Below are 25,423 nucleotides of genomic sequence, written 5' to 3'. Positions count from 1 at the left end.
CTTTTCCTTCTCTTTCTCTTTCAAGTCTCCGTCCATGTTGGAGTAATATTCTTGAGTCTGGGTGAAGTCAGAGAAACCACAGTTATGTAGTGATCTGGGCTGTGGCTTACATCTCGCAGCAGATCCTCCCCCTCATCTGGAAGCTGTTGAATTTTTCTCCAGATGTGGCCGCCTGATCTCCTTAATGATACACTGGTGCAGGCAGAGAGTAACAGAACTGGAGGTTGAAAATAAGTGAGTGAGAGGCAGGGTTGAAAAGTGAGATTGTTCATGTCCTTTTACATTTAGTTCCTATCTAAAAAATATGGCTTGTACTTTCGCTTAAATCGATTTTAAGGACATTTTGAACTTTTGGAGAGGCCAGATCTGTAGCATACAATTGTTGCACGAGCAGGAGGATGCCTCAGTTTTGCACTGAAGCTCTTTTCCCTATAAGGCAATTTCTGAGAAAACTTGTTTTATAGAGAAAAGGCGATCACATCTTTGGATAACATCACTGAAATGGAGAGGGAGGGTTATTCAGACTAACAGGGATGTGATCCAGATACCACAGGCTCTTTTATGAGGATCGAATGTATCTTAGTGGCTGCCACTATCTGGAAAAAGAGCTATTTTATAGTAAGTATAGATTTCACAGTTCTTAGCTGGACATTCTGTTTCAGTAACATTTAAGAAATGCTCTGCTATGTTCCACATGTTCTCTAAAAATCCGACAGTAAAGCAGGAATTTCCTTGATGGGACATCTGGGACTTGCAGGCTGTTTTTTTTGTTTTTTTATTTCACATTCTCAGATTGAAAAATGCCGTTTGCTTAAACGACAGGTGTCTTTGACTTGGTCAACCTCCAGAGAGAACAGGTTGCACAGCTGTCTGGTACACACACATTATGTGCACACACAAGCAAGAAAAGCAAGCGAAAGAAAGAAAGAGGCTCTTAATGAAAGATGGCAAACAACTTTCTTTTTTTTACTTTTTTTTTTTTTTTTTTTTTTACTTGGGTGGACTCTGGGTTCCTGTTGGACAGCTCTGGTACCAAGATGCTCCCCGCTGTGTCTTTTGTGTGTGCAAGTGGACCAAACAAAAGCTTATTGAGGAATCACTGGGAAGCCTAAACTGTTGGAAAGGAATGCCCCCTCTCTCTAGTGGCCCTTTTGAGTCTTAATCAGTCACGGGGGGGGGGCTACTGCATCGGGCTGACAGGAACTCAGTCACTCTTGACCTCACTTGCTTCAATAAAATCTATTAGCTGAACACAGAGGGGCAATAAACTGGTCATGTTGCTGTTGTGATACAGATAAATCAAACTAATTGGCCCTGTTTGCCTTTGCATGTTCATACTGTCCAAGTCCTCATATAATCTCTTTCTTAATCAAGCGGATGGTTGAATAATATGATACAAAAATCTTGTACATTTATTGTATTAGGTTCATTGTAGATTCTACGATAAAATACATAAGAAGCAGATGTTCTAAAGTAAAAGTTATTTTTGTCCAGTAGAAATAACAGAAGAATAAAGGGTGTGTGTTTCCCCACAGAAGGCGGAGTTTTCTCCCTGGGGTCCCGAGCCAAATTGCGTTATGTAACGGATACACTGTTTCTCATCCTGATGTGGAGTTAAGCGAAAGTTTTCAGACTGCGGGTCTGACTGTGGACATGTAATGCACGATCATGTCAGCAGCTGCAGATCCGGAGCGAATCATTTTTAAAGGAAACTGTCCCACAGAGGCGTTTTTTTTGAGCCAAAGAACTAACTTCTAATCGTAAACCTGACTGAAAACTGACCTTAAACAACAGCCAAGGATCAAGCCTTTGCTGGTTAATATTCAACTCTGGAAGGTGGTGGTGTGCTTGAAGAGGGATTTGGGAAATGGGACTTTGCATGTAGATTTTCAAAGCGGCCAGACGCGCGGATATGGGCAGCGGGACCAGCCGAGGAAAGAAAGTCGCACCTGCGTGTGTTAGCGACGTGAACGTGACCAAAACAGGGACCGATATCATTTCACCCAAACAGGACAGCTGTCCATTCAAGCCTCTCAAAATCCATACAACTTTGCGCAACGCGCGCAACCGTGCGCCACCGGACTGCCACAGCGAGGGGCACGACTCCAACGTTTCTGGGGAGGACGAAGATATTGATGGAGAGCTGGACACCGTTCTGGCGAATTATGAGGAGCGAGAGAGAGCTTCTGTGAAGAAAACTCCTCCGAAGAAGACTTTCGCCAGATCCAGAACATACGGGCTGTGTCATTTCAGCCAGGAGGACACCGAGGACGACTCCAGCTCTGCTTCTCGGCTCCAAGCAGCGGGGAGAGCCGAGGAGACATGCGTCTCGCACTGTGTGCCAAGAGATGAGAACAAGAGGAGCAATTCTGCCTTCACACAACTGAAAAAAACCACACCTGCCTGCCCCACTCAACACAATGTAAGGGCTTTTTTTTTTTTTTTTTTTTTTTTTTTAATAATATTATTGAACTGCATCTATTTTTCTGATTGTTTTAACATTCAACTCGGTTCATTGTACAACTTGAACAGCAGGATGATTTTAAAATAACAATAATTTTAAATTATTGTTCAGAAAACACATAATAATGTCCACTCTTTTCTCCTTCCTCAGTCTACGTCACAGGCCTTTTTGACAACAGGGGCTTTGTTGGAAGCCGTTCCCACATCTGAAAAACAATCGTAAGTTGACAGCTCTCATAAATAATTGATCTCTGAGCTCAGTGGAGTAAAAAAAAAACAAGCAGGGTCAGATCGAATTCACCTTTTAAGGGGTCGAAATACCAGCCCATTGTTCTCGGTGCAGATCGGATTTGTCAGATGTTTGCAGGCGGAGTAGAAACAAACAGGTGTCTGTTGTTGCTGCTTTGTTAGAGGTGAGTGTGAAGAAACACAACTGAGGAACACATTAATATTTCGATAGCATGCCTTAAGCACAGCTCAGCAGAATACATTTCATGCACCATGGGCCTTTATACATCATTATCAACTAAGGGACTGTTCGATGTGGCTGTGGGTTGGTTTATTAAAAAAAAAAGATTTCTTCTTCATGGAAAAACTACAAAAAACTGAAATATGATGTGTCACATAGATTTTCTTCCTGACATGTTTCCCCTCTATCTCCAGGACTTTTGTCAGCTGCCATAGTTCCCCTCTCACCATGCCAGTCATCCTGTACGATGGATTAGAAGAGGAGCTGATGGACACTATTGAGAGAGAGTTTAGTTGACCCCCGGCTGAGGATGCTGCAGCAAAGCTGCAGTCCTTTTCCAGCTGTCTTCATGGGATACAGTTTGTAGAAGAAACTTTAATAAGAGAAAGGGAACCAGGGTTTAATGTGACAAGTTTCCTCCTACCAGGGAAGGCTGCGTGATCTGTATTAATGCAGGGCTGCCGGGATAAATTTAACACCATTTGGGTTGATCTCAGAGTGCATTACTCCTGTCCTCCACATTTACCCAAGTCTTATTTAACAACATGAAGCTGTGTAATTGCAGAGTTATAACACCAACTTGAGCAGGTGCCAGGAGGTTCTCCATCACACTGACCAGGGCTGCTAAATGACAGAGGCCTCCTTGAGTTTGTTATCTGCAGCAGTAGGGTGTCACTGTCAGCCTTTCAGTCCTGCTGGACTCCCACTGAGCATGCACCTACTTATGTGTTACCTATTACTTACATTGTTTTAACTTGGCTGTTAATAGGTAAATGAGAGACCAAAGCAGAGGTACATTCTTGGGGCCTTTTAAAAGAAAAACACTTATCCACCAGCAGTTTGTGTGTGTGTGTGTGTGTGTGTGTGTGTGTGTGTGCAACGCAGTGCTATAGCTTTTTCATACACGGCAGCCGCGCTAAGGTATGAGCAGGGAATGTTTATTCAAAGTTTCCTTCCTGACCGCAGTTTCTGCTCTTTTCCACCCTTGTTGAGGAGGAATGTGTGGCACCACAAAGACTCTCAGTTAGGCTACTTTTGACCCAGCTGCATTTCTGCTGACACAATTCATCCACATTTCTACACATATAAGCGTGCTGCCACTTAGTGGTAGAACACAGTGGTTGTTTGCATGAACACAAACCGGCACACTTCAGTGAAAACTGTCGACAAACTCTACTTGTTACTTTTCTCGTACAAAATCAGATTTTCAATGAGAAATGTAAATTATTTACTGCACCTTTTTTTTTTTTTTTTTTTTAAACTGAAAGAGAAAGTGTATGTGTGTGTATCAAACCTTTGTCAGTCCAACATTGCTCAGCTACCAGTGTAGTCTAAAAATCCACATCAGGCAAAATGTTTACAATGTATCATTTTAATCATCAGTCATCACAGGGACAGCTGATGAGTCTTTCAGGCTTGCAGACTGTACAAAATAAAATCTGTAAAACAATAAAATATATCACCATAAAATGGTTTTGCACAATATATTCAACAAAAAATGCTCAAACTCCAGCGTGATGGAGGTGTTCCCACTGTAGCGAGTGCAGTCCTTTTAAGAAAACGTAAAAGACATTGCATTATTGTTGGCATTTAAGATGTTCTTTAGCTGATGTTTTGTTTCTTTGAAGGCCTGTAGAAACATATCCTCCTCTGTACCGCCTTCAGTAGTTTGGGAGGCAGAAGAGGAAGCTGATTTCTCAGCGTCTCGCGGGTCCTCACATTTTTTGCAATGTAATCTTCACAAATCCTGTCAGGGGAAACAAAAGTCTGTCATTTCTCATTTCTATCTTCGAGGGAAAAATACATATTTAAGGTAACATGACCTCCAAAGCAATAAAGCTTTTGAACAACAGATACTTTTAGCAACACCGGTCAAGCTAATTTAGTTAATGACAGCTCTTCCCATGCAAAGCTCTGGAAATGACGGAAAGCAGCCATAAGTTAATTAGTGTTATTCATTTCACCAGATGGATATAATACATGGACGTTTTTACCGAGACAGAGGATATGGTTGCAACTGGAAAACAAGCGCATCATTGCAGTGACCCTGAAAAGAAAAATACACCGTTTGTATAGGTCCATTCTGAGTTATCTCAGATCAATTTTGAGTCTTAAATAATTCCCAAGACTATATTTTCATCACACAGTACTGTCTTTGGCAGACATGTGCTTTATGTATTTTTTTTTTATGCCTTCGCCCTGGCCTTGGCTGGAGGCATTATGTTTTCTGGTTGTCTGTCATTCTGTCTGTCCCCTTCTCGTAAACGTGAGGAATGCCTTCGGGGAATATCTTCAAATTTGACACAAATATTTACTTGGTCCCAAAAATGAAATGAGTAAAATCGCTGTGACCTCACGAAACATGTGTGTGGCTAGAATTCATGCGTGATGATTTGCAAAGGTCTGTAAAAGTAGAATAACTTCACATTGTCTCTGTGATACTTACGGTGTCGACAAGGAGGATGTAGTCACAACTTCCACCAAACACAATCACCTCAGAGTCTTTGCTTGGACATGCTGTGTGCCACAATCTTAGACGGGAAAAGATCCCAATTTAAAATCTGTACACAATTTATAGTACAAAGCAATATATGCAAAATATTTGCAAGTAGCTACCTTGGCTTATTCTTAAAGGGATGCTCAAATTCTGTCCATTTCTTTGTTTCAACATCAAGTAACCAGCCATCACCTGATTGAGAAAAATATGTGTCAGTGAAATAAAAACAATTAAAGAACCAAAGGAACCAGGAAAAAAAAAAAAAGTGAACAAGATGATACATTTTCTTACTCATTGGTTTGCAGTCTACACTCAGACCTCCAAACAGGAACAAGGTGCTGTCTGATACAGCTGTGAGAGTGTGCCATGATCTGCCCACTGGACTGGTGGATGCTGGGAGTCTGGAAAACATATTAAGCATAATATAATTATACATATATTATATCTATAATTTAGTCCCACATAATGGGCACCATATACTGCATATACTTTCTGATGTGGGCCCACAACAACATATGGCTACATACATTTCTGACCACGTCCATGAGCTGAAATCTAGACAATGAATGTCACTCATCCTGGTTTCCTGCATTCAAAGAAGAGCACAAGTGATATATAGCAGTCGTTGATTATGATAATAATTCTCATAAGACCAGAACTGAATACCATGCAGGGCTCTCACCATGACTCTACCTCCACAAATGTAACCTCTACATCCCAGTGTGGAGCTAGCGTGGGCTGCCCTCGGGGCAGGAGCACGGCCCTGCAAACAAATACTGTATAGGTGACACATTGGCTTTCTTTACTATTTTCCAACATAACATTGTCTCTAAATGTCACCAGTCTGAATTTATATGTTGCCTTTAGTGTATAAAAGCATGAATCACAGTCAACTGACTCACCTGGGTTTGTGGTTCACTCCAACTGGATTGTGTGGGGTCAAATATATGAACTTCATTGTTCCATCCCCAAAAGAAATCTTCCACCTGAAAACAACAAAATAGATGAACAGGGGCAATGAAACTGACCTCTACCTTTTTTCTTTTTTTTTTTTTAACACAGAATTATTCTCACATAAGGATGAATTTAATAGTATAAAAAAAATGGCACCAGATGCTAAAATGTTTGAACAGAAATACACTGAACATCTTGAACTCTTGGAGCACCCACCATGTGTCACTGGTCTTTTTTTTTTTCCAAATATCTTTAGCGCCTACACATGTAACAAATTTATAGTCAATTAAAAAAAAAACATTACCCATGATGTTTCATCTATGATAAAACTTCTGTTCCTGCTGTCGACATCAGTCAGTAGTTTGTGACCATATCCGCCAAAGTAAATGATACTGGAGAATATTAAACAAAAATGAACTATTAATTAAATAATTATGATCATACAAGTGCAGATTATGTTTTTATAATGGAGTGATCATGATCTCAAATGATTAGCTGTTATTTCCATTTCACCATATACAGACAAAAAGATCAATGTTAGTAAAAAAAAAAAAAAAAAAAAAATCTAGTAAAGAGCTAAAAGGGAAGGTTGTGTTTTTGTTCGAAGGTGGATTTTTGCAATAAATTGAGCTAAAACAAAGGTTAAAACCTAACAAAACCTCCTTTGGATGTTTAGTCGTTAAAGCTTCAAATGGTAGAATGATGCCAGCAAGATACGAGAAGTTAAAGATAATGGCTGACACTCCACAAAGGCAAACAATGAGTAAAGTAAAATATATGGTATCAAAATAAATAAACCTAAAAAAAAAGATGAATAGTGTGGAAATTCAACCGAGTTGGTTACATTTGCAGGACAAAGGCTTACAACAAAGAAAAAGGACAGGCTGCTTGCACATTGTAATTTTACGGCCCTTAAGTTGTTGTTTTTTTTTTTATCAGTGCAGCATTTCGCCGTGTGAGGTCTTCTTGAGGCAAACAGCTTGAAGATTCCAGTGTGTGAACAGCCGCTTCTCCTCTTGTATCAAAATAAAACCAGACATGAAAACAATGGGTATTCTACTAAAAGATCTGGACACCAAATTAATAGCACACATTAACACCGTCGGTGTCCAATCCTCAAATCTGTTTGTTGTCAACATTTGGTCAGTAATCAGTTCATAAGGTTCAAATTAAAACTTGGCCGTTGTGAATTAAACAGTAACGAAGAACTGACAGTTGAATAACATTCATATGCTCACAGTGCTGACCTTCCATTATAAACCCAGCAGGACAATTTGTCTCGAGATGAAGGAGGAGAACCGAACTCGTGTATGATCTTCCTCCACATGTATTTACCGTCTGTCAGGTCGACACAGTACATCTGTTCAAAGCCAAACAATGATCACAATGATGGAAACCATGATCTATGTGTCGTTAACAGTTTAGCGCAGTGAGATCATTGATTAACTCTGATGTCAGCCTCACCTGATTGGTCTGTCCGTTGTCATCACAACCACCAAATATGTACATATGTCCATTCAGGGAGCAGCTGCAGGTCCCGGACATGGAGGGAGGGACTTCCCCTGTCATGTGAAACACTTTCCTTCAAAACAGGAAAAGAAAAATGGAGGTAAACTGCTCGCATTCACTTTGGTCATACCACGTTACATAACAACACACAGCATACAGCTCCAAGAAATAATTTGTAAATTCGATTTTGGGCTGGGCAATATATTGAGAACATTTTGATATCATGAATGAGACGAGATATTGTCTTGGATTGTCTCATCATATGAAATAAGTATTGTCTTTTCTTTGTTTTAAAGGCTGCATTGCAGTAAAGGATTGTAATATTTTTTTTTCAACTTACCAGACTTTTCCAGCTGTTCTGTTATTTACCTTTTTAGCCACTTAGTCTTTATTTCCATGTTACAGATTATTATTTATAAAATTGTGTAAATATTTAGTGACTGCACCGATAGTCATCCTTACAACATCGTTATGTTGACATCGATATCCAGGTATTTGGTCAAAAATGTTGTTATACTTGGTTTTGTCCAAGTGAATGTCAGTAGTAAACATTCAACACTACTCTTTTTTTTTTTTTTTAACACAAATAGACATGTCTGTAATTTATTCAGTCTGCTTACCATGTACCTTCGTCTAAGTCATACATCCAGATTTCATCATTGGGTAAGAAAACTTCATCATCAGCAATTGACTGTAGAGAATAAAATATATTTATTACAATGACAGCATAAAACATAACTACATACATAACTAAAACTATATGTATTATTTGCTTACTCTGCCAAAGAGGTTATATTTTGTGTGGTATGTTTGTTTGTCATTTTATCAGCAGGACTATAAAAAACAACCTCTGCTGGCCCAGTTTTCATGAAACTCGGTGGAAGGGTGTAGCATGGACCAAGGAAGAACTCGTTAAATTATGAAGCAGATCCAAACGACAGGGTGGATTCGTTCATTATTTTTCACTTTCAGTAACACTGCAAACTCGGGCCTACTTACGTGTCATACCGCTTAAAATCCAGTAGATGGCAGTAAAGTTTAATGGTGATCAAACATAGGCCAATTCTAGAAATCGGATAATCCATATTACAATTAACATTCACGGTACCAGCAATCGTCTGGGACACACGTGTACTTGCTGTAACCTTCAGTCATTATGCAGCACTCTGGGACAGTGATTTCATAAAGTAGAACCAGATCTGGTATGATCGCTGAGATTTGAGGCTCCAGTTAGGCACAAGCCTGTTTTAATAGTTTTGGAAAAATACTTCTGGACTAGACGACTGGCCTTGTTGGAGGTCTGCACTCCTCCGATTGTCCTTTTAGTCAATAATGCATTAATAATATGATATTGATATATGATAAATCCATTTAATATTAAATAATATATAATAATGCAATAATAAAGTGCTGAATATGGAGATTAAGTTTTGCTATTTTACATACAGCTGGGTCGTCTTTTCTCAAACAAGGGATCATATTTGTGGTACTGATTTAGAGGACATTTTTAATGGCGAATGTGAACAACTGTCAGACAGGCTGCGATACGCACGAAATGTAATGGAGTAAAGAGTGGCATAACATGGAAATACTAGAGTACCTCAATATTTAGTACGGTAGTATTGGACTGCCTTTTTTTTTTTCATCCACTGTGTGCGGAGCAGAAATGTCCCTTAAGTAAAGTGGAAACACGTCGAACAAGGCTTTCGTTTGCGTATTTGCTCGTCGTTTCTCACCATGTAGCCTCCCCACACATACAGCAGGTCTCCCTCCACCACAGCCGTGTGTCCGCTCCTCTCCCGGGCCACCAGCTCCGAGCAGTGCCTCTCAAATGCAGGATCCATGAATGTCTGCTATAAATAGAAAGAGAAGACGCGCTTTTGAACCTAAAATATATATATTTTTTTAAATGTGTCTAAAAATGTCCTCCACGCTCTCAGCTGCAGCTGGACTTCTAAAAGTGAGAAGTGCATAACTACGAGCAGAAAGCTGACGCACGTCAGGTTGCTGTAGCCGGTGTAAGATCAATAAAACTGTAAATGATATACATATTTTTTTATAACCAAAATGGAAAACGTATTCTGAGGCTTCAAGATTACAGGCAGCTCAAGCAAAATAGCGAACGAACTGGCCACAAACATTTATAACAAACGTTGAAACAAAAACACTCTCTAAACGTACTCACAGACGACAGCACACTTCTAGTTGTCGTATTTTTTGGGCATGTTGTGAAAACCAAAGCCTTTCGCGACCTGACGGCAAGAAAGCCCAGATGCCATCAGCTGTGTAAAGACTGCTACAAAATAAAATGCAACTTCCGGTCCTCTTTTTTTTTTCTTTTTTTTTACGTAAGATCTCCGTTGACGTTATGAAATAGATAATTTTGCTAATAAAAGTTATTAATAAACATAAATTAAATTAAAAATAAAAGATACATTAATAAATAAAAAATATTGATAAAGTAATACATTTTAAACATTGGTCATTATTTATTAATTTACAGTAGGCTATATGACGTAATTGTAATTATTCTGACACCAACTTGCAAGTTTATTTTAGGTCATATTTCTTTTATGTTGCTTTGACTGAGAGACAAAGAAAGACTGTGTGATTAAAGTCTGATATTGTGGATGGAATAATAAAAGAATAATATTAATTATTATGTAATTTTTTTTTTTACAATGTGAGTCTCTGAATGTGTCCATGATGCAACAGTTTCTCAGCTATTTCATTTTTATCCAATAGAAATAATTTAAATCATAAAGGGTGCATTTTTACCCTATACAGTAGAGTTTTTCTGCCTACAAGTTCAAACTACGTTATGTAATGTTATAGTGATTTTTACTCTGATGTCGAATCACAATGAGGTTTCGTAACAGCAGATGTTCAACAGCATTGTTTACATACTGAAATCCAATACCACCCAGGACCCCTACAAAACACATTATTGTTTATTTGCAGATGGAGCATTTCTTTGGTTTTCTTGGGATATTGAGAATGAGCCATGGTTTCTTATGATGAAATTTACAAACACTCCAAAGGGAATAACAAAATTTAATTTATTGTATTTACGCAGGGTTTCCTGAATAACTTCAACATGTTTTGTGTTTGAAAAAGATTTGCTACACTCCAGGTCTTTACATTTCCTTGATTGCTGTTTAAAGGTGACTTGAAGAGATGACGGGAACAGGTGTCAGATCAGGACTGTTAACTGACAGACAGCCTCCAGTCCTATATGCAGTGGTAAGTTGTATACACATTTATTGTTAAAGATTATAGTTCTTTAAAGAAATTACAACACCGAATGGTGGAAACGGAAACATCCAACGAGGTTTAGTTTCACCTAGCAGCTTTTCAACTCATGACAAGATTCAGCTATCAGAGCATTGTGGGGTAATATTTTAATATTTTTGTATTACAACCTCCAAATATGAACATGTGTGCATTCAGAGAGCATACACAAGCCCAGACATACTAGTTGGGACTGCCCCGTCATGTTGGACATTTTCCTTGACAGAGAAACAAATGTGGTAAAACAAGTCCACTAATGACACAGTGTGCAGCAACAACAAGGCAGAAGGGAGCTCAGAGCAAGCAGTTTTCATTCCAAACAAAGTACAACTTTGTCACAAAATAATGTTAATCAGCAGAGAGAAGAGAAATAATAATTTTTAAAAAAAAAGGGTACTTTGTTTGTTTATAAATTTTTTGAAACACTATTTTTCACATCTTGGCTTTATTTGAAATAAATGTTGGAAACAATCAGAAACTTAAAAAAAAAAATCAATACATATTCTAGTACAAGAACAAAATTGTTCATAGTGTTGCATACCTTTCCACAATTTATAATTGTATTATTTTCTGTAAGTGCCAATGCCCGAGCCGTACCGGAAACCCAATTTGATTGGTTTAAGAATGATGAGTGACGATTGGTTTAGGCTAGGGTAAGAGTATCGGTGTTGAGCCAATCAAGTGACAGAACGCTTGAGGAAGTCACGAAATACACGCGGAAGTTGATATTTAGCGCCAAAGCTTGAGTCGAGACAGAAGGAAGAATGGATGTTGCTCGTAAAATAAAGACAAAAGTGTCCGCCGGCTTCAAGATGAGGGGACTAATACTACGACCGTATGTATTGTTTATTATCACGGTAAAATGTTTTTGTCCATGTTGAACTGTCACGTGCTGCTTCGACAACATAACAACCTCTTTTCCGTCATCACAAGTGAACAGGCTGACTGCGGTCCAATCCGTCTGTTTTACACTATTAATCACAGGGAATAAACCACAACACGACTCGGGTCTTTGCTTTTGTCGTAGTTTTCTTAAGTTATTCTGTGCTTTTAGTGTTCAACTGCTTTTCATCTCGCTCTCTTACAAAGTTGTGCAGTAAGTTCAGTTTTGGAAAGTAACGAAGTACAATTACTCAAATACTACAATTTTGAGGTACTCGTACTTAACATGAGTATTTCCATTTCATGCCACTTTATGCGTCCGCTCCACTACATTTATCTGACAGTTTTAGTTGCTTTTAAGATGCAGATTTTACACAACGGATGATATTACAAGCTTTTTTTTTTTTTTTTTTAAAAACAATACATTCTTAAACATGAAACAACTGGTTTCCAGACTTTTTTTTTTTTTTTTGTCTTTTGGGAAGTCACATTTCAGATGTCTGAGTTGTTAACAGCTCCATCAAATCATGATTGTTTTCCTCCCTTAAGCTTCTCGCATGATTTCATTTCAATATATGTTCAGTTTCTTACCAGAATTTAAAGGTGGGAGGAAAAAGGTCAAAAACAGATCTGTGTATCAGAACTTGGTTTTTATTCTTTCTTCTCCCAGTAATCATCTGACAACCCCTCAGATTTATCTGCTGTTCCTGGAGATAAAATTGTTTATAAAGTGGATCAAACTATCTCCCCCTACAAGCAGCTACAATGGTAACATGCTGTTTAGACTTTGGATGCTTCAGTATTAATAATATAAAGATGTCATGTTGTTTTCATTATTTCAGAAGTTCTGTAAAATCAACATTTTACGACATGTCAGATGTTTCTACTTTATTCTATTTTTAGCTTGTTTAATGACTTTTTAATGTTTTAATCACTGTTTTTAATTGTTTTTAAATGTCCTTTTCTTTTGCCTTATGTTTTGATGCTTTTAATGGCTTTATGTGAAGCACTTTGAATTGCCTTGTTGTTGAAATGTGCTATACAAATAAACTTGCCTTGCAAGTTGTCATTTTGTGATGATTTTCATGTTGTCTTCTTGTTCTGTGCTCCAGTGAAGCCAGCAGGTACCTCATAGAAGTCCTGGAGTCTGTCGATCCCTCTGAGCTCGATGATGTTATTGAAAAGGTCTTGGATGCAGTGGAAAAGCAGCCGTGTAAGTGCCGTACCGTCAGTCTCTGGAGGGTGCTGCGTGTTCAGTATCCGTCTGCCGTATACAGCGCTTTATGTCTTTCTGTGTTTACCTGCAGTGTTTGCAGGTTGTGACTGTAGTTTGTTTCCCTGCAGTGTCCTCGAGCATGATCGAGCTGTCTGTGGTGGAAAGTGCGGTGCAAGATTGCTCTCAGTCTTGTGATGAAAACATGTAAGTGAGGATACAACTGACAGGGTTTCTTTTTGTTGTTAATTACTATCTGATGTTTTTGTTAATTGAAGGTATTTTCTTAATAATTTCTTAATAATTGCATACTTTTACTTATGTTACTCATGTCAGTTTTACTATGTTTAAATAAATGGGTTAAAGACAATGTTCTACTTTGTTGGACAGTAAAGTTTTATTCTATTGTTCAATTATAATTTGTACTGATGAAACCTCAAATGATCAATTGGCTTTCAAAGTTTGATGGCCTAAAGCCCCGTCTCATGTCACCACACAAGTTCATATTTTGAATGGATATTTTAATTGTAGAAGCTGCCATATTATGTATAATTCACTGACATGACATGCATTAGAAAGTTTATCATTATTCATTGACCAAACCCAAATCTGTGATAAATTGCAATAGTCAATCATTACATAACATGCTATGTTTAAATTTAATAGACAATAAGCCCATATTAAGTTATAGCTGTTTATTCAGCTTTATTGTGCTGTAGAGAAAAACTGACTTCTGTGAGCTGTTTAACTCTCTTCCAGAGATAATGTTTTCAACATCATCGGAGCCTTTGATGTGCCCAGATACATCTACAGTGTGGAGAGGAAGAAATTTGTACCGTAAGTGGATGGACTGCTTCTTTGTCCTTTTTGTCTGGATGAATACAAATTATTTTTAAAAAGACTGCTGTAATGACACAGAAAAAAGCTTTTTTTTTTCATTATTATTTTTGCTGTTTTCATCCAGCATCAGTATGACCAGCCATCCTACGCCCCGTCTGTGTGGTTTGGCCAAAGACAAAGCTGAACTCTTCAGGGATCGCTACACAATCCTGCAACAGGTCAGTAAGACCGGACTCCCGGTCCAGACTGAGGAATTGCCTCGTTCTCCTGACTGTTGTTTTTACTGTGTGTAGTTCACATGTTGTATTCATGCTGACATATTATTTTGTAGCGTACACATCGCCATGAGCTCTTCACCCCACCAGCAATAGGAGCTGCTGTTGAAGAGGGTCAAAACAAATTTCAGGTATCAAATCCAACATAAATGTAATACTTTCTGTGCCAAGTAGGTATCTAATGTAAATACTCACTTTATTTACTGCCCAACATGTGACTAAAGAATTCTCTTATTTCTCTTTTCTAGCTGAAGACAATTGAAGCATTGCTTGGCAGCACAGCTAAACTAGGAGAGGTGATTGTACTTGGGATGATCACACAAATGAAAGAGGTGAGTTAGTTATAAAGATAACAGTCCCTTTCCAGATAAATTAAATATGAAGTTTCTTCGACTTGAAAGTGATTAAAATTTGAACTTTCCAATCAGTTTGTCAGAAAACGTTTTTGACCTATTTTCAAAAATCATTTGTCAACACTTTTCAGGGTAAATTTTACCTGGAGGACCCGAGTGGAACAGTACAGCTGGACATGTCCAAAGCTATATCCTTTTATTTTATTTTTTTTAATTTTTTTAAGTGATTTATATTATGCCACATTAATAGAGATATATTCCTTAGCTCCATTCTCACCAGTTTCACAATGGCCTGTACACAGAATCCTGCTTTGTACTGGCAGAAGGTAAGATTATAGCCAAGAAGCACACGTATCATGGGCCCATTCATGTGTGTGGTTGAAGTAGAGTCTTGCCTACAACCTACAGGTTGGTACGAGGACTCCGTGTTCCACGTCAATGGCTTTGGGTTCCCACCAACGGAGCCTTCGTCAGCCACAAGGTCAGTGGGCGAGAAGGAAGGTGTTTAAACAGTCTCTTATTCAGTCTGTGTTACATTATATGTTTAAATTTAAGCACGTTCAGACGACAGCAAAACGGAGGGAATGTCTGACTTTGTTGTTTTTGGTGTGCAGTGGAGATGCCACTGAAGTAACATCAAAGGAAATACTGTATATTACTTAATAAAGTCAGAAATCAGTGTGAACCACACAGGGACAACCTGACAATCATGGTCAATGCTTCTCCTCGGTTTAAGATATTATTCAATAGATTTCTATCAATTCAGGCTTAAGCTAAACATTATTTTACCATTAGAGGGATGCTTAATGCTCGCAGAAATTGTTCAGTTTACAAAGTCCACAGCTTGCTGTGAAAGCACATTGAGTGAGTAAGGACTTTGCCTGACTTCTCTGACTTAGTTTTCAGTCTTAAGGTGAATCCAACATTATTTTACAGGCTTCCTGAAAAGTGTTACTGCTTCCTCACAATCTGATCCTTGCTTTATTTCCAGGGCATACTACGGCAACATGAACTTCTTTGGTGGTCCATCTACCACTTCAGTGAAAGCCTCCTCCAAGCTGAAGCAGCTGGAAGAAGAGAACGAAGATGCCATGTTTGTTATTGTGTCTGATGTCTGGCTGGACAACGTGGAAGTGATGGAGAAGCTGAACCTCATGTTCTCAGGTCGGATACTGCAGAGTGAACAGGTCAAGAAAAACACTCACTTTATGAGACACCAGTTACATTTTCTCTTTATTTTTTTTTTCTCACAGGATATGCTGCCATGCCTCCCACCTGTTTTATTTTCTGTGGAAACTTCTCTTCCACTCCATATGGAAAAACACAGATCAAGTCACTCAAAGGTGAGACTTCCATAATACACTGTACGTTATTAAATCTCCGTCTGTAAAGGTTGAAAAACGCAGATTCAAATTTCTATCATGCCAGAAATGATCATGGATCATTCAGGTTAAAAATCTCTTTAGTGTCCGCCCAGGTTAATGAAGGGATAAATATACATTTCATAATCTTGTTCATTTTTTCTCTTCAGAATCACTGAAGGCTCTTGCTGATGCTATATGTTCACACCCCAACATTCACAGCAGGTAGGATCTGACAGACGTGTCACTCTGCTCTGCTTTGATTGTTTCTAACAACTCAAGTGTCTTTAACGCAAGTGTCTTCATTCTAAACCTGCAGTAGTCGCTTTGTGTTTGTTCCTGGTCCTCAAGACCCTGGTCCGGGCACCATCCTGCCACGGTAAGACTTCAGAAACATCTTCTTTTTTTTTTTTTTTTTAACACTGTTGTGTCACATTTGCTCAGTGATGTGGATAATTCCCTCAGGCCTCCATTGGCAGACTCAATCACAGAGGAGTTCAGACAGAGGGTGCCATTTTCTGTGTTCACAACGAACCCGTGCAGGTAAAACTGTTATGTGGCTTTTATTAGATGTAGAAATATTTGTCAAAATAGCTTGTTTAGGGTGAAAGAAAATTGTGACCGGATTCATGACCTGAAACTACTGAAATGACCTTTACTTGATCACGTGTTTTTTTTCCTGTCAGGATTCAGTACTGCAGTCAGGAGATCGTTATTGTCAGAGAAGACTTGGTCAACAAGATGTGCAGGAATTGTGTCCGGTTGCCCAATAACAGTCTTGACATTCCAAACCATGTGAGTTCATACAAGAGTGAAAGTCCTCACATTAAACAGATGGTGGATTTGCCTTCGTACATTGTCGTTACTGTAAAGATGTTGGTTAAAAAGCTAAAAGCTCTATCTGGAGTGGTTCTATCTCTGACAAAATAAAATGTGAAATGTCCTTTTATTTGTGTAAATAAACTATCTTCTCCTCTTCCTCTCCACAGTTTGTTAAGACCATCCTCTCCCAGGGTCACTTGACTCCACTCCCTCTGTATGTCAGCCCTGTATTTTGGGCGTATGACTACTCCCTGCGTGTCTACCCAGTACCTGATGTCATTGTCTTCGCAGACAAATACGACCCCTTCAGCATCACCAACACTGAATGCCTCTGTGTCAACCCGGTATGAAAGAGAAGAAACATAGGCAAAAGGCTCAAAATGATCCTTTGATAACAAAATGTAAATGCTTTAACAGCTAGTCTATGAAAGATTATCTTGATTTATGGTAACAAATATATTTTGTCATAAATTGGTTCCTGCAGGGCTCATTCCCAAGAAGTGGCTTCACATTTAAGGTGTACTACCCATCCAACAGAACTGTTGAGGACAGGTGGGGTTGATTTGATTTTTTTTTTTTAAGTTTCTCTGTGGAAAATTCTATACGGTGAGCTGTTTAAATAGTTTTTATATTCATACTAATCTGTTGTCTTTTTATGTCTTCACAGCAAACTCCAAGGGCTCTAAAGAACATAATGGATTTAGAAGTTGTTGAAAATTGACTTTGAATCAAAACATTATATTTATGTGTCAGTGTTTTATTATGAAAAATAAAGTTTTATTCTTTGTACTGAACAATCTGACCTTTTCTGTATGCTTAGTCAGACCTAGTTTTGAAAAACTGCCTTGAAAAACAAACAAATTAAACTATAGAGCTTTAATATTGTATTGTACTCATCAAATGGGGCCCTGTTGGGTATTATATGTAAATGAACGTGATTAAACAGGAAGGACTTTTATTTTGAAAAACATTGTCAATGCTTTCCGATGGTACGTAATTGTGAGTGCCTGTTCTGTAAAAGAGCTGGGAGTCCTTTAAAAATCACCGGGAAGAAAATATGTAAAATAATATAGGGGGGGAAAAAAATACATTATACCTCGGAAATGATCTCCTTTTGATGCCGACCTTTTCAAGATGGCGGATTTAAGAAGTCGACGATTTCCGGTCGTGCCCCCCATAACGCTTGTGATGACCTCACATAAATGGCGGATTGCTTTTGAAATTTGCAGGAAAACAAAAACATTTTGTCGAGATAAGGTAACAACAAGCCCGGGTGCATTTTTTTTTTTTTTTACCCAGAACAGTTAAATGTTGGTTATGTTCGACGTTAACGCGGCGGGGAAGATTTTGCAGCGTCAGTTACTCCCGGTTGTCGGGAGTGTTTTTGTTTTTTTTAAGTTTACAAAGGCGACGGTAGCTGACGAGCAGCGTCCGGGTGCTCGGCTAAGAGCCGCGTAATTTAGGTCATTTCAATCCAAATATATCGATATATATACTGGCTTTTAGTTTGCCCTCTCTCTGATACAGAAGCTGTGCGCAGAGTTAACCTTGGTCTAGTAGTCTAAATAGTAAAGCTGGTAAAGTAGGTCAACAGTAATCGTGCTATCAGCTAACGTGTCATGATCTGCTGCCCTGAATTAGGTGCATTTTCGTCAACAAAAACAAACACATCTGGAGGTACGGATGGGGTATAAACTCTGTACGTATGCCGATGTCGCCGGTCTTATTTTATTGGCACTAGCAGAAGAAAAAAAAAAAAAACGTCACTTTCTGGTGTTTCAGTGAATGTGGGTCATTTTCTTTTCGCCTATTTATTAGGTTAACGGGGTGGGAAAAAAAAACAACCTAAATCAGCTCATTCAATAATCCTTTTTAGCACTAACAAGATTATTTCTCTCTCGCTCTGTCTCATTGTCTCCTGTCCTCTGTCCTCTTGTCAAAAACACTGGCATGGCAGAGAGGATGGCAGAGATGGAGGAAGACATGGGAGATCTGCCAGCCGGGGAGGACGACAACGACTCGGACAGAGATGAAGACGACAGATTGTTTGCTTGGATGGTGAATGACGGCATGGACGAGGAGGAGGAAGAGGAGGAGGAGGAGGAGGAGGTGGAGGACGAGCAGCCGCTGGACTCCGAATCATACGAGTTGGACACCCCGGCTGAGCGCAGCGGTCATATCGCAGTAGTTGACAGAAACATCATATATGTGTGGGGCGGATACAAGGTACGAGTCAAAACTGTATTTTCATTAAATTTATGTGATCGTCCAGGCTCTCCCATCATTTTCAATGTTGTACTTATTCCTTCTCTCCATCAGAACGCTCAAAACCACGGGTTCTTCGACTTGTACCTGCCGAGAAACGAGGCCTGGACATACAACATGGAGTCGGGAGTGTGGTGAGAAAACACTTAATGCAAACGACGAACGTCGTCACCAGCTCCGCATTTATTGTCCAATCACTCGCATACGGAGCGGACGAATAAAAGCACGGTTTGGACGTTCACAGGGCAAAGCACGTAGCCGGAGGTAACCTGCACACGTCAATGTCGGGCAGCTGCGGGGTGTGTGTCGAAGGAGTCCTCTACCTTTTCGGAGGTCATCACGCCCGGGGAAACACAAACAGGGTAACGTTTGTGTTGAACTAATCTCTTCCACCTTTTGGTGTTATTTCCAAATGATTTGCGTGGTGTTTGCGCGTCAGACCTCGAGGCTTGTCCAGCAGACTCTTCGTGCAGCTCAACTTCCAGAACTCTTGTGCTCTGTGCTGCTCTTTCCAGATCTACCGCCTGCCTCTGAGAGCTGCCAGCCTCGTGTGGGAAGAGATGAGGGATCTTAAAGGACTTCCTCCATCGTGCAAGGACAAGCTTGGGTGCTGGGTTCAGAAGAACAGGTTGGGCTTTTTTTTTTTTTTTTTTGCCTGGATGTTTATGTCAAATTTTGCAACAGTGGATCACCAAATCTCCTCAAAAAAGTGGTTCAGCTGAACAAATATGTGCGGTGTCTTTTTGTCTCAGAGTGTCATAAACGAACCGAAATTAGGTTTCAGTCTGGAATGACACCGAATGTTAACATCCGAGTCCTGAATGCGGCCGTCAAGGATTCAGTTTCATCCATGTGATTCTGTTTTCAATAGTGCGGGTTGTTAAATACACAATAGTAAATGCATCAAGGTGATTATGGATTGTTTTCGTGAGATGTTTTAAGTGGGATCTCTCTGCTTATTGTGTGTTTGCAGACTTGTATTTTTTGGGGGCTACGGCTACGCTGCACAGGGGTCTCATCGAGGGACTTTTGAATATGATGATTCGTCTTCTCTTGTGGTCTGTAAACAAAATTCCTATTCACACGATAACCGGTCAATATACTGTACGTGTTTCATGGTTTAATTTGTAAAATAAGATAACTCTGATTCAGTCAGTTTTATAAAAAGAAAAGCTTGAGTGTGGTCTTTCTGGAAAGACTCTGTTTTATAAAAAAAAAAAAATAGGTTGTTGCAGGATTATGGTTTAAAATGTAAATGTATGGCGTTGTGTTTTGCCGCTGCAGTGGGACAGCCCTGGACGAGGCTGGAACAACCACATCCACATCCTGGACCTGGAGACATCAACCTGGAGTCAGCCCATCACCACGGTAAAAACACACGCCACAAATAATTTACACACGCAAGCAATGACCGCTGGAATCAAACAAACACCCTCTCCCTTTTCATACTCCGTCTACACCATCAGCCTGACATCATTTTTTACTTTTCAGAAATACTGTGACTCTTTTGGAATAATAAAACAATACTGAAGAGACATTTGAACCTCTTTTATGTTCTGTCTGGGTTTGTCCCGACGTAGGGAGACACCCCATCACCCAGAGCAGCTCATGCCTGTGCCACAGTCGGCAACAGAGGTTATGTGTTTGGAGGACGATACAAGGTCGGTGATGGGCAATTTTACCTTTGATTTTACCTCCTGTGATTATTTCGCCGTAAATATGATCTCGCCCACTCATTTAAAGCTACATTTCAGCATTTTTAAAATATCAAAGAAATGTTTTTTTTGTGTGGTTTTTTTTGGTCCATGAGTCCCAACATATTTTCTTTGTTCCTCAGAACTACCGACTGAACGACCTGTACTACATCGACCTGGACACGTGGGAGTGGCATGAAATGTACGCGTTCTCCCTCTTTTTCATGTGCCGTGATCACAGCATACTTTTAAAAATGTTCCTTTCTGTTCTTTAGAGATTACGTGGGAATAGTTGGGACACACGGGTTGGACTCGTGCGTATGTTATCCAGGTTGCTCTGCTCTCATTTTGTGGGATTTTACATAAACATTTAAATGATTAAACCTGAAAACATCTTTTGACCGCGCTGAGATTGCACTCGTGTAATAAATGTAAAGGCTGAACATTCACCCTATTATCAGTTTATCTACACCGAAAGTTACACATCTACTTTACACTTTTCTGTCTGAACATGCTTCCTGCAGTCTGATAATTCCTATTTTTTTTTTTTTGCTTGTCTACCTCTCTCATGGGATTCTCCCTGCCTTGCTGTAGGAGCGTCCCTCAGCAGGGTCCCGTTGGCCGGTCTTGGCACTCCTTCACTCCTGTGTCACCCGACCACATCTTCCTATTTGGAGGTTTCACCACAGAAAGAGACACACTGAGTACGTCTGAAACTCGGCCCCTTGAGTAGCAAATAACTATCTCAGACGCCCGATCTCACACACGGATTCCTCTCTTGTTTTTCAGGTGATGCTTGGTTGTACTGTGTGAGTAAAAATGAATGGAAGCCTTTCAAACACAGTCACACAGAGAGCCCCAGGTGATTGTGGTCTCCTCTTGTTGTGTAACATTTTTGTTCTGTGCCTGTAGGTCAAGTCTTCAGCTTAATAAACAGGTTGACAGTATCCGACATTGTGCTTGTGTGTTGCAGGTTGTGGCACACAGCATGCTCTGGTCCTGATGGAGAGGTGTTTGTGTTCGGAGGGTGTGCCAACAACCTGTTGTCGCATCACAGAGCTGTAAGTTGAAAATCAAGTTGTCATGTGACAAACCGTTAATTCAATTTTCTTTTTCGTGAATCTGACTCTTTTTTTTTCTTTTTTTTTTTCTTCTCCCTCTCTCTTACTTGACAGGCTCACAGCAACGAGTTGCTGGTTTTCAACGTTCAGCCCAAATCATTAGTTCGGTAAGTGTGTACGGAAGGGAAAAAAACAGTATCTCCGCAGCTGGTGGTCACGGGGCCATTTTGAGTTGGTCTCAGATGCGCGCAGGGGAAAACAAGTGAATCTTTCATTTGAAAGTCTACAGAAGTTCTGACGCTTGGCTTTTACTTTGACGAAAAAAATACATTTCACCATGACGTCAAGTGTGCTGTAGCCATTCGCTGCTGGCGTTGCCATGAAGGTTACAACAAACACTGGCGGTGTCACATCAGTCGTTGGCTCTCTCGTTTATATTTGTCCGGTCTTTATGTCACACTCACACGTAGCTCTCCTCTCGCTGCAGGTTCTGTATGGAGACTGTTCTGCAGCACAGGGAGCGCTTGTCGAGCTACTGGGACTGTTTGCCTAAACACCTCCTGCACAGCCTCAAACAGAGAATGGCACGTGTTAACACACTGGGCTCCTAGACGAAGAGGCCAGTCATCTAGTCCAGAGGATTGCAGGACAATGTGTATGTATGGAAGAGACGAGTGGTTCTCTCAAAGCAGGTAGTTCCCAATTAGAGCATCAGTTTAATGTGTGCGGACTCTTGCGCCCATAAAACCAGAAGGCCACTCGGGAGAGCGCCCACCTCCGCTGAGGCCAACGGTCCACTCTTCTGTGATATGCAAATCTGCCACGGCTACATATGTCTGAATAGATTTTCAAAAGCGTGTGTTGAACTTAACCGCTGTACAGAGAGATTTAGCGTTGGTGAGCTGAGATGAATCTGTGAACAGCAGCAGCAACACGCTGTGCGTTGACAATACGCTCCGTTCGACGTCAGACGTGACAAACAGGATCCAGTGTTAACGCGTGTGCCATTTAATAGGACACTTGTCCCGTGTTAAAACAAAGTGAAAAAGTAATCTTGCCTCCGGCCTGTGATTTGGATTTGCCGCAAAATGTATCGGGCTGCTGGTTTTTCCCCGTTATCTTGCTGACAAACCGTCCGCAAAACAAAACAACCAAAAAAATCTCGAAGCAACAGTGAACAGCTGTGGATTAATTGGAAATGTGTCCTGACAGACACACTAAGATTCAACCGGCGGTACTCTCAACCGTTTTCCTCTTTACGTAGCTCCTAAGTCCTGCAGATCAGTGCGACGGCGGATCAGACAGCTCCGTGACTGCTCCTGCTGCACAGAACGGAGTTGGAATGGTTTAGTTTTTGTTCGGAGCTTCCTTTGCTCACCAGCGTTACTTCTTTCTGAAAAGCTGACGCACCACGGCATGATTTTCTGTCCATATTATAACATAAATGTACTACTGTACCAGAAAAATATTTTAAAGAAAAAGTATTTTTCTTAGAAACTACAGCGATAATAATGTTGAACGGAGATGTTTTATGTACAGTAGAAGATACATTATGGACCAAAAACCTCAGTCTCGTGTTTCAACTTTTCAAGACCACTTGAAAGAACCACCGAAAATGCATTTTGTGTTTGGGGGGGGGGGGGGGGACACAATTCAGAAAGGCAGCAGGATTTCAACAGATGTTTTTAGCAACTTTCTCCTCAAGATTATTGACCCCAGAGTCCATTCTGTAAATGAACGCGCGATTGTTAAATACGGATGTTAAAATAGCATTTTTCTCTGGTCTTCCTCAAAAAACAACTGTTGTCGTTGTCTTAACACTGAATACAGTGGTACAAAATCCGAGTTGGGCTGAAACAGGTTTGCTTTAACTGCAAAGTTTTTGTTTGTTTGTTTTGTTTAACGATAACTAATCTTTCACTTCATCTTGAATAAAGACGTTTGCTTGATTTTGGGGTCATTTGCCGGAGTTCCCACAGATGTAAAACTAGTGCTTTATGCTACACAACACTATCTAATCTGGAGCCACAGAGATGTTAACTCTTAGTTTTTATTTGTATATACAGTTATTTATATATTTGTGAGGAAATGTGTGTTAAATGTGTTCTCAAAAAGGCTTTCAAAGCCTTTAAATTGTCCCAAGTGGCTCCTGTAGCATTTTAATTTAATTGAATCACTAACTTAAAATACTTCGAGTGTATCGGATGTTGAGCCACATTGCACTGAAATGCCTCATGTCAGTAGGGCTTTGTTTGTACTTGCCTGGTTTGCACAAAGTTCCCTTGTTGTTGTTTTTTTTATTGTAGGATATATTGCATCCTTTGTACTCAAAGAATAAACACATACCAGAAGTTTTGTTTTCTTTAACTTTATTTATTTGCATGTTGCTGATCAACAAATTCAATCAATCTTTAAAAATAAAAGTTTTTTTTTTACTCAAACAAGGGCACAGTACTGAAGAGTAACCTGCAGCCCTCATGTTGGGAGCAGACACTAACTTTTCCTGGCATCTTTCTGGACAGATCCAAATCCTGTAACACAGAAAGATAAAATTTAGTGATTATTAATTAGATTATTCTCCGTCATTTTAACAATCAATACTTTTGTCAAAAATTGTTAAAAAGGAGATGACTACTATAAAAAGTACTTTTGTTCAATTTCCAAACACCAAACATTCAATAAAATACAGATAAGTAGAGGAACCTTAAATTCAACTCCATGCTATATTATGACATTTTGGATTTTTTTTTTTATTTTTTTTTTATTTTTTTTATTTTGGACGACATACTCTAGTATGTGATTTACTATGACATGTCATCCCAAATATGACAAAAAAATTCATACTGTAGCATGTCGTCCAAAATATGACAAAAAAAGTCATACTATAGCATGTCGTTCAAAATATGATGTCATACTTTGGACAACATGCTATAGTATGACTTTTTATCACATTTTGGACAACATTGAAGAAATATGATATACGTGCTATTTCTGACGACATGCTATAAGTATGACTTTCGTTAAAGTTATGTTAGCCAGCAGAGTGGCGCACCTGTCAGCGTTGCAGTCCGAAGGTCGTTGGTTCAATTCCCGCCTCTGACAGTCTATGTTGAATTTGCATCCTTCTGCAAAACTAATAACTTAAAAGTCAAATTTATCGTCCATCACATGGATGACTAACTTATACATGTAGTCCATAATGTAAAACATTTCATTCAACAAGAATCCTCCACACACAAAGTTCCAGGCCCCCTGTCAGCGCTGGCTTGGAACTGCACCATTTTGCTGCCTTTATGCTTTATGCTTGTCTGACTTATATGACTTTTAAACATGTTAGGGCAGAGCGATCAACAGTGCAGTGGTTGTCACGCTTGCCTCCCAGTCAGAAGGTTCCAGGTTCGAGACTCGCTCTGGAAAGCATGACATTAACATGCAAGATGGAATGTCTCGTCAAGGCCAAGAATCGAACCTGGA

At 39.6% G+C, this 25,423-nt stretch overlaps 4 protein-coding genes across 10 annotated transcripts; 3 read left to right on the top strand and 1 right to left on the bottom strand.

Moving 5' to 3' along the window:
• Positions 1-1,624: 1,624 nt before the first annotated feature.
• LOC138200059 (uncharacterized) lies at positions 1,625-4,271 on the top strand. The gene is made up of 3 exons (XM_069152470.1): positions 1,625-2,422; positions 2,615-2,682; positions 3,127-4,271. Exons 1-3 carry the CDS (start codon positions 1,913-1,915, stop codon positions 3,227-3,229), a joined length of 681 nt encoding a protein of 226 aa, XP_069008571.1. The 5' UTR covers positions 1,625-1,912; the 3' UTR covers positions 3,230-4,271.
• A 17-nt stretch (positions 4,272-4,288) lies between these two features.
• LOC138200058 (kelch domain-containing protein 1) lies at positions 4,289-10,183 on the bottom strand. Of its 4 annotated transcripts, none has more exons than XM_069152467.1 (14): positions 10,074-10,183; positions 9,629-9,745; positions 8,513-8,583; positions 7,848-7,965; positions 7,622-7,743; positions 6,688-6,775; positions 6,332-6,415; positions 6,112-6,192; positions 5,957-6,015; positions 5,721-5,830; positions 5,549-5,621; positions 5,379-5,463; positions 4,927-4,979; positions 4,289-4,679 (listed from the first exon to the last, which is right to left on the bottom strand). In XM_069152467.1, the coding sequence occupies exons 2-14, from the start codon at positions 9,734-9,736 to the stop codon at positions 4,535-4,537; spliced, it is 1,197 nt and encodes a 398-aa protein (XP_069008568.1). In that variant the 5' UTR covers positions 9,737-9,745; positions 10,074-10,183; the 3' UTR covers positions 4,289-4,534. The 4 variants fall into 4 exon arrangements, with proteins under 4 accessions (XP_069008568.1, XP_069008566.1, XP_069008570.1 ...); XM_069152465.1 differs by having other exon boundaries at positions 10,078-10,183; XM_069152469.1 differs by having other exon boundaries at positions 7,631-7,743; positions 10,078-10,183.
• A 1,764-nt stretch (positions 10,184-11,947) lies between these two features.
• pole2 (polymerase (DNA directed), epsilon 2) lies at positions 11,948-17,798 on the top strand. The gene is made up of 19 exons (XM_069151818.1): positions 11,948-12,018; positions 13,178-13,278; positions 13,410-13,485; positions 14,038-14,115; positions 14,243-14,336; positions 14,450-14,524; positions 14,642-14,725; positions 14,878-14,934; positions 15,024-15,072; positions 15,155-15,227; positions 15,738-15,910; positions 16,000-16,089; positions 16,278-16,332; positions 16,427-16,486; positions 16,573-16,650; positions 16,794-16,902; positions 17,097-17,273; positions 17,414-17,481; positions 17,597-17,798. The coding sequence occupies exons 1-19, from the start codon at positions 11,948-11,950 to the stop codon at positions 17,613-17,615; spliced, it is 1,587 nt and encodes a 528-aa protein (XP_069007919.1). The 3' UTR covers positions 17,616-17,798.
• A 313-nt stretch (positions 17,799-18,111) lies between these two features.
• klhdc2 (kelch domain containing 2) lies at positions 18,112-24,300 on the top strand. Of its 4 annotated transcripts, none has more exons than XM_069152462.1 (14): positions 18,112-18,186; positions 18,887-19,155; positions 19,249-19,328; positions 19,439-19,556; positions 19,710-19,822; positions 20,168-20,252; positions 20,479-20,562; positions 20,775-20,855; positions 21,032-21,090; positions 21,483-21,592; positions 21,678-21,750; positions 21,862-21,949; positions 22,064-22,116; positions 22,437-24,300. In XM_069152462.1, exons 2-14 carry the CDS (start codon positions 18,892-18,894, stop codon positions 22,558-22,560), a joined length of 1,332 nt encoding a protein of 443 aa, XP_069008563.1. In that variant the 5' UTR covers positions 18,112-18,186; positions 18,887-18,891; the 3' UTR covers positions 22,561-24,300. The 4 variants fall into 4 exon arrangements, with proteins under 4 accessions (XP_069008563.1, XP_069008564.1, XP_069008565.1 ...); XM_069152463.1 differs by lacking the exon at positions 18,112-18,186 and adding an exon at positions 18,233-18,628; XM_069152464.1 differs by lacking the exon at positions 18,112-18,186 and adding an exon at positions 18,640-18,716.
• The last annotated feature ends 1,123 nt before the right edge of the window (positions 24,301-25,423 follow it).

Source organism: Embiotoca jacksoni, unplaced genomic scaffold (assembly GCF_022577435.1).
Source record: "Embiotoca jacksoni isolate LCO1_2020_lvr unplaced genomic scaffold, fEmbJac1.0.p SCAF_18, whole genome shotgun sequence".
Classification (NCBI taxonomy): domain Eukaryota; kingdom Metazoa; phylum Chordata; class Actinopteri; family Embiotocidae; genus Embiotoca; species Embiotoca jacksoni.
This window is presented reverse-complemented; position numbering and strand designations above follow the sequence as displayed.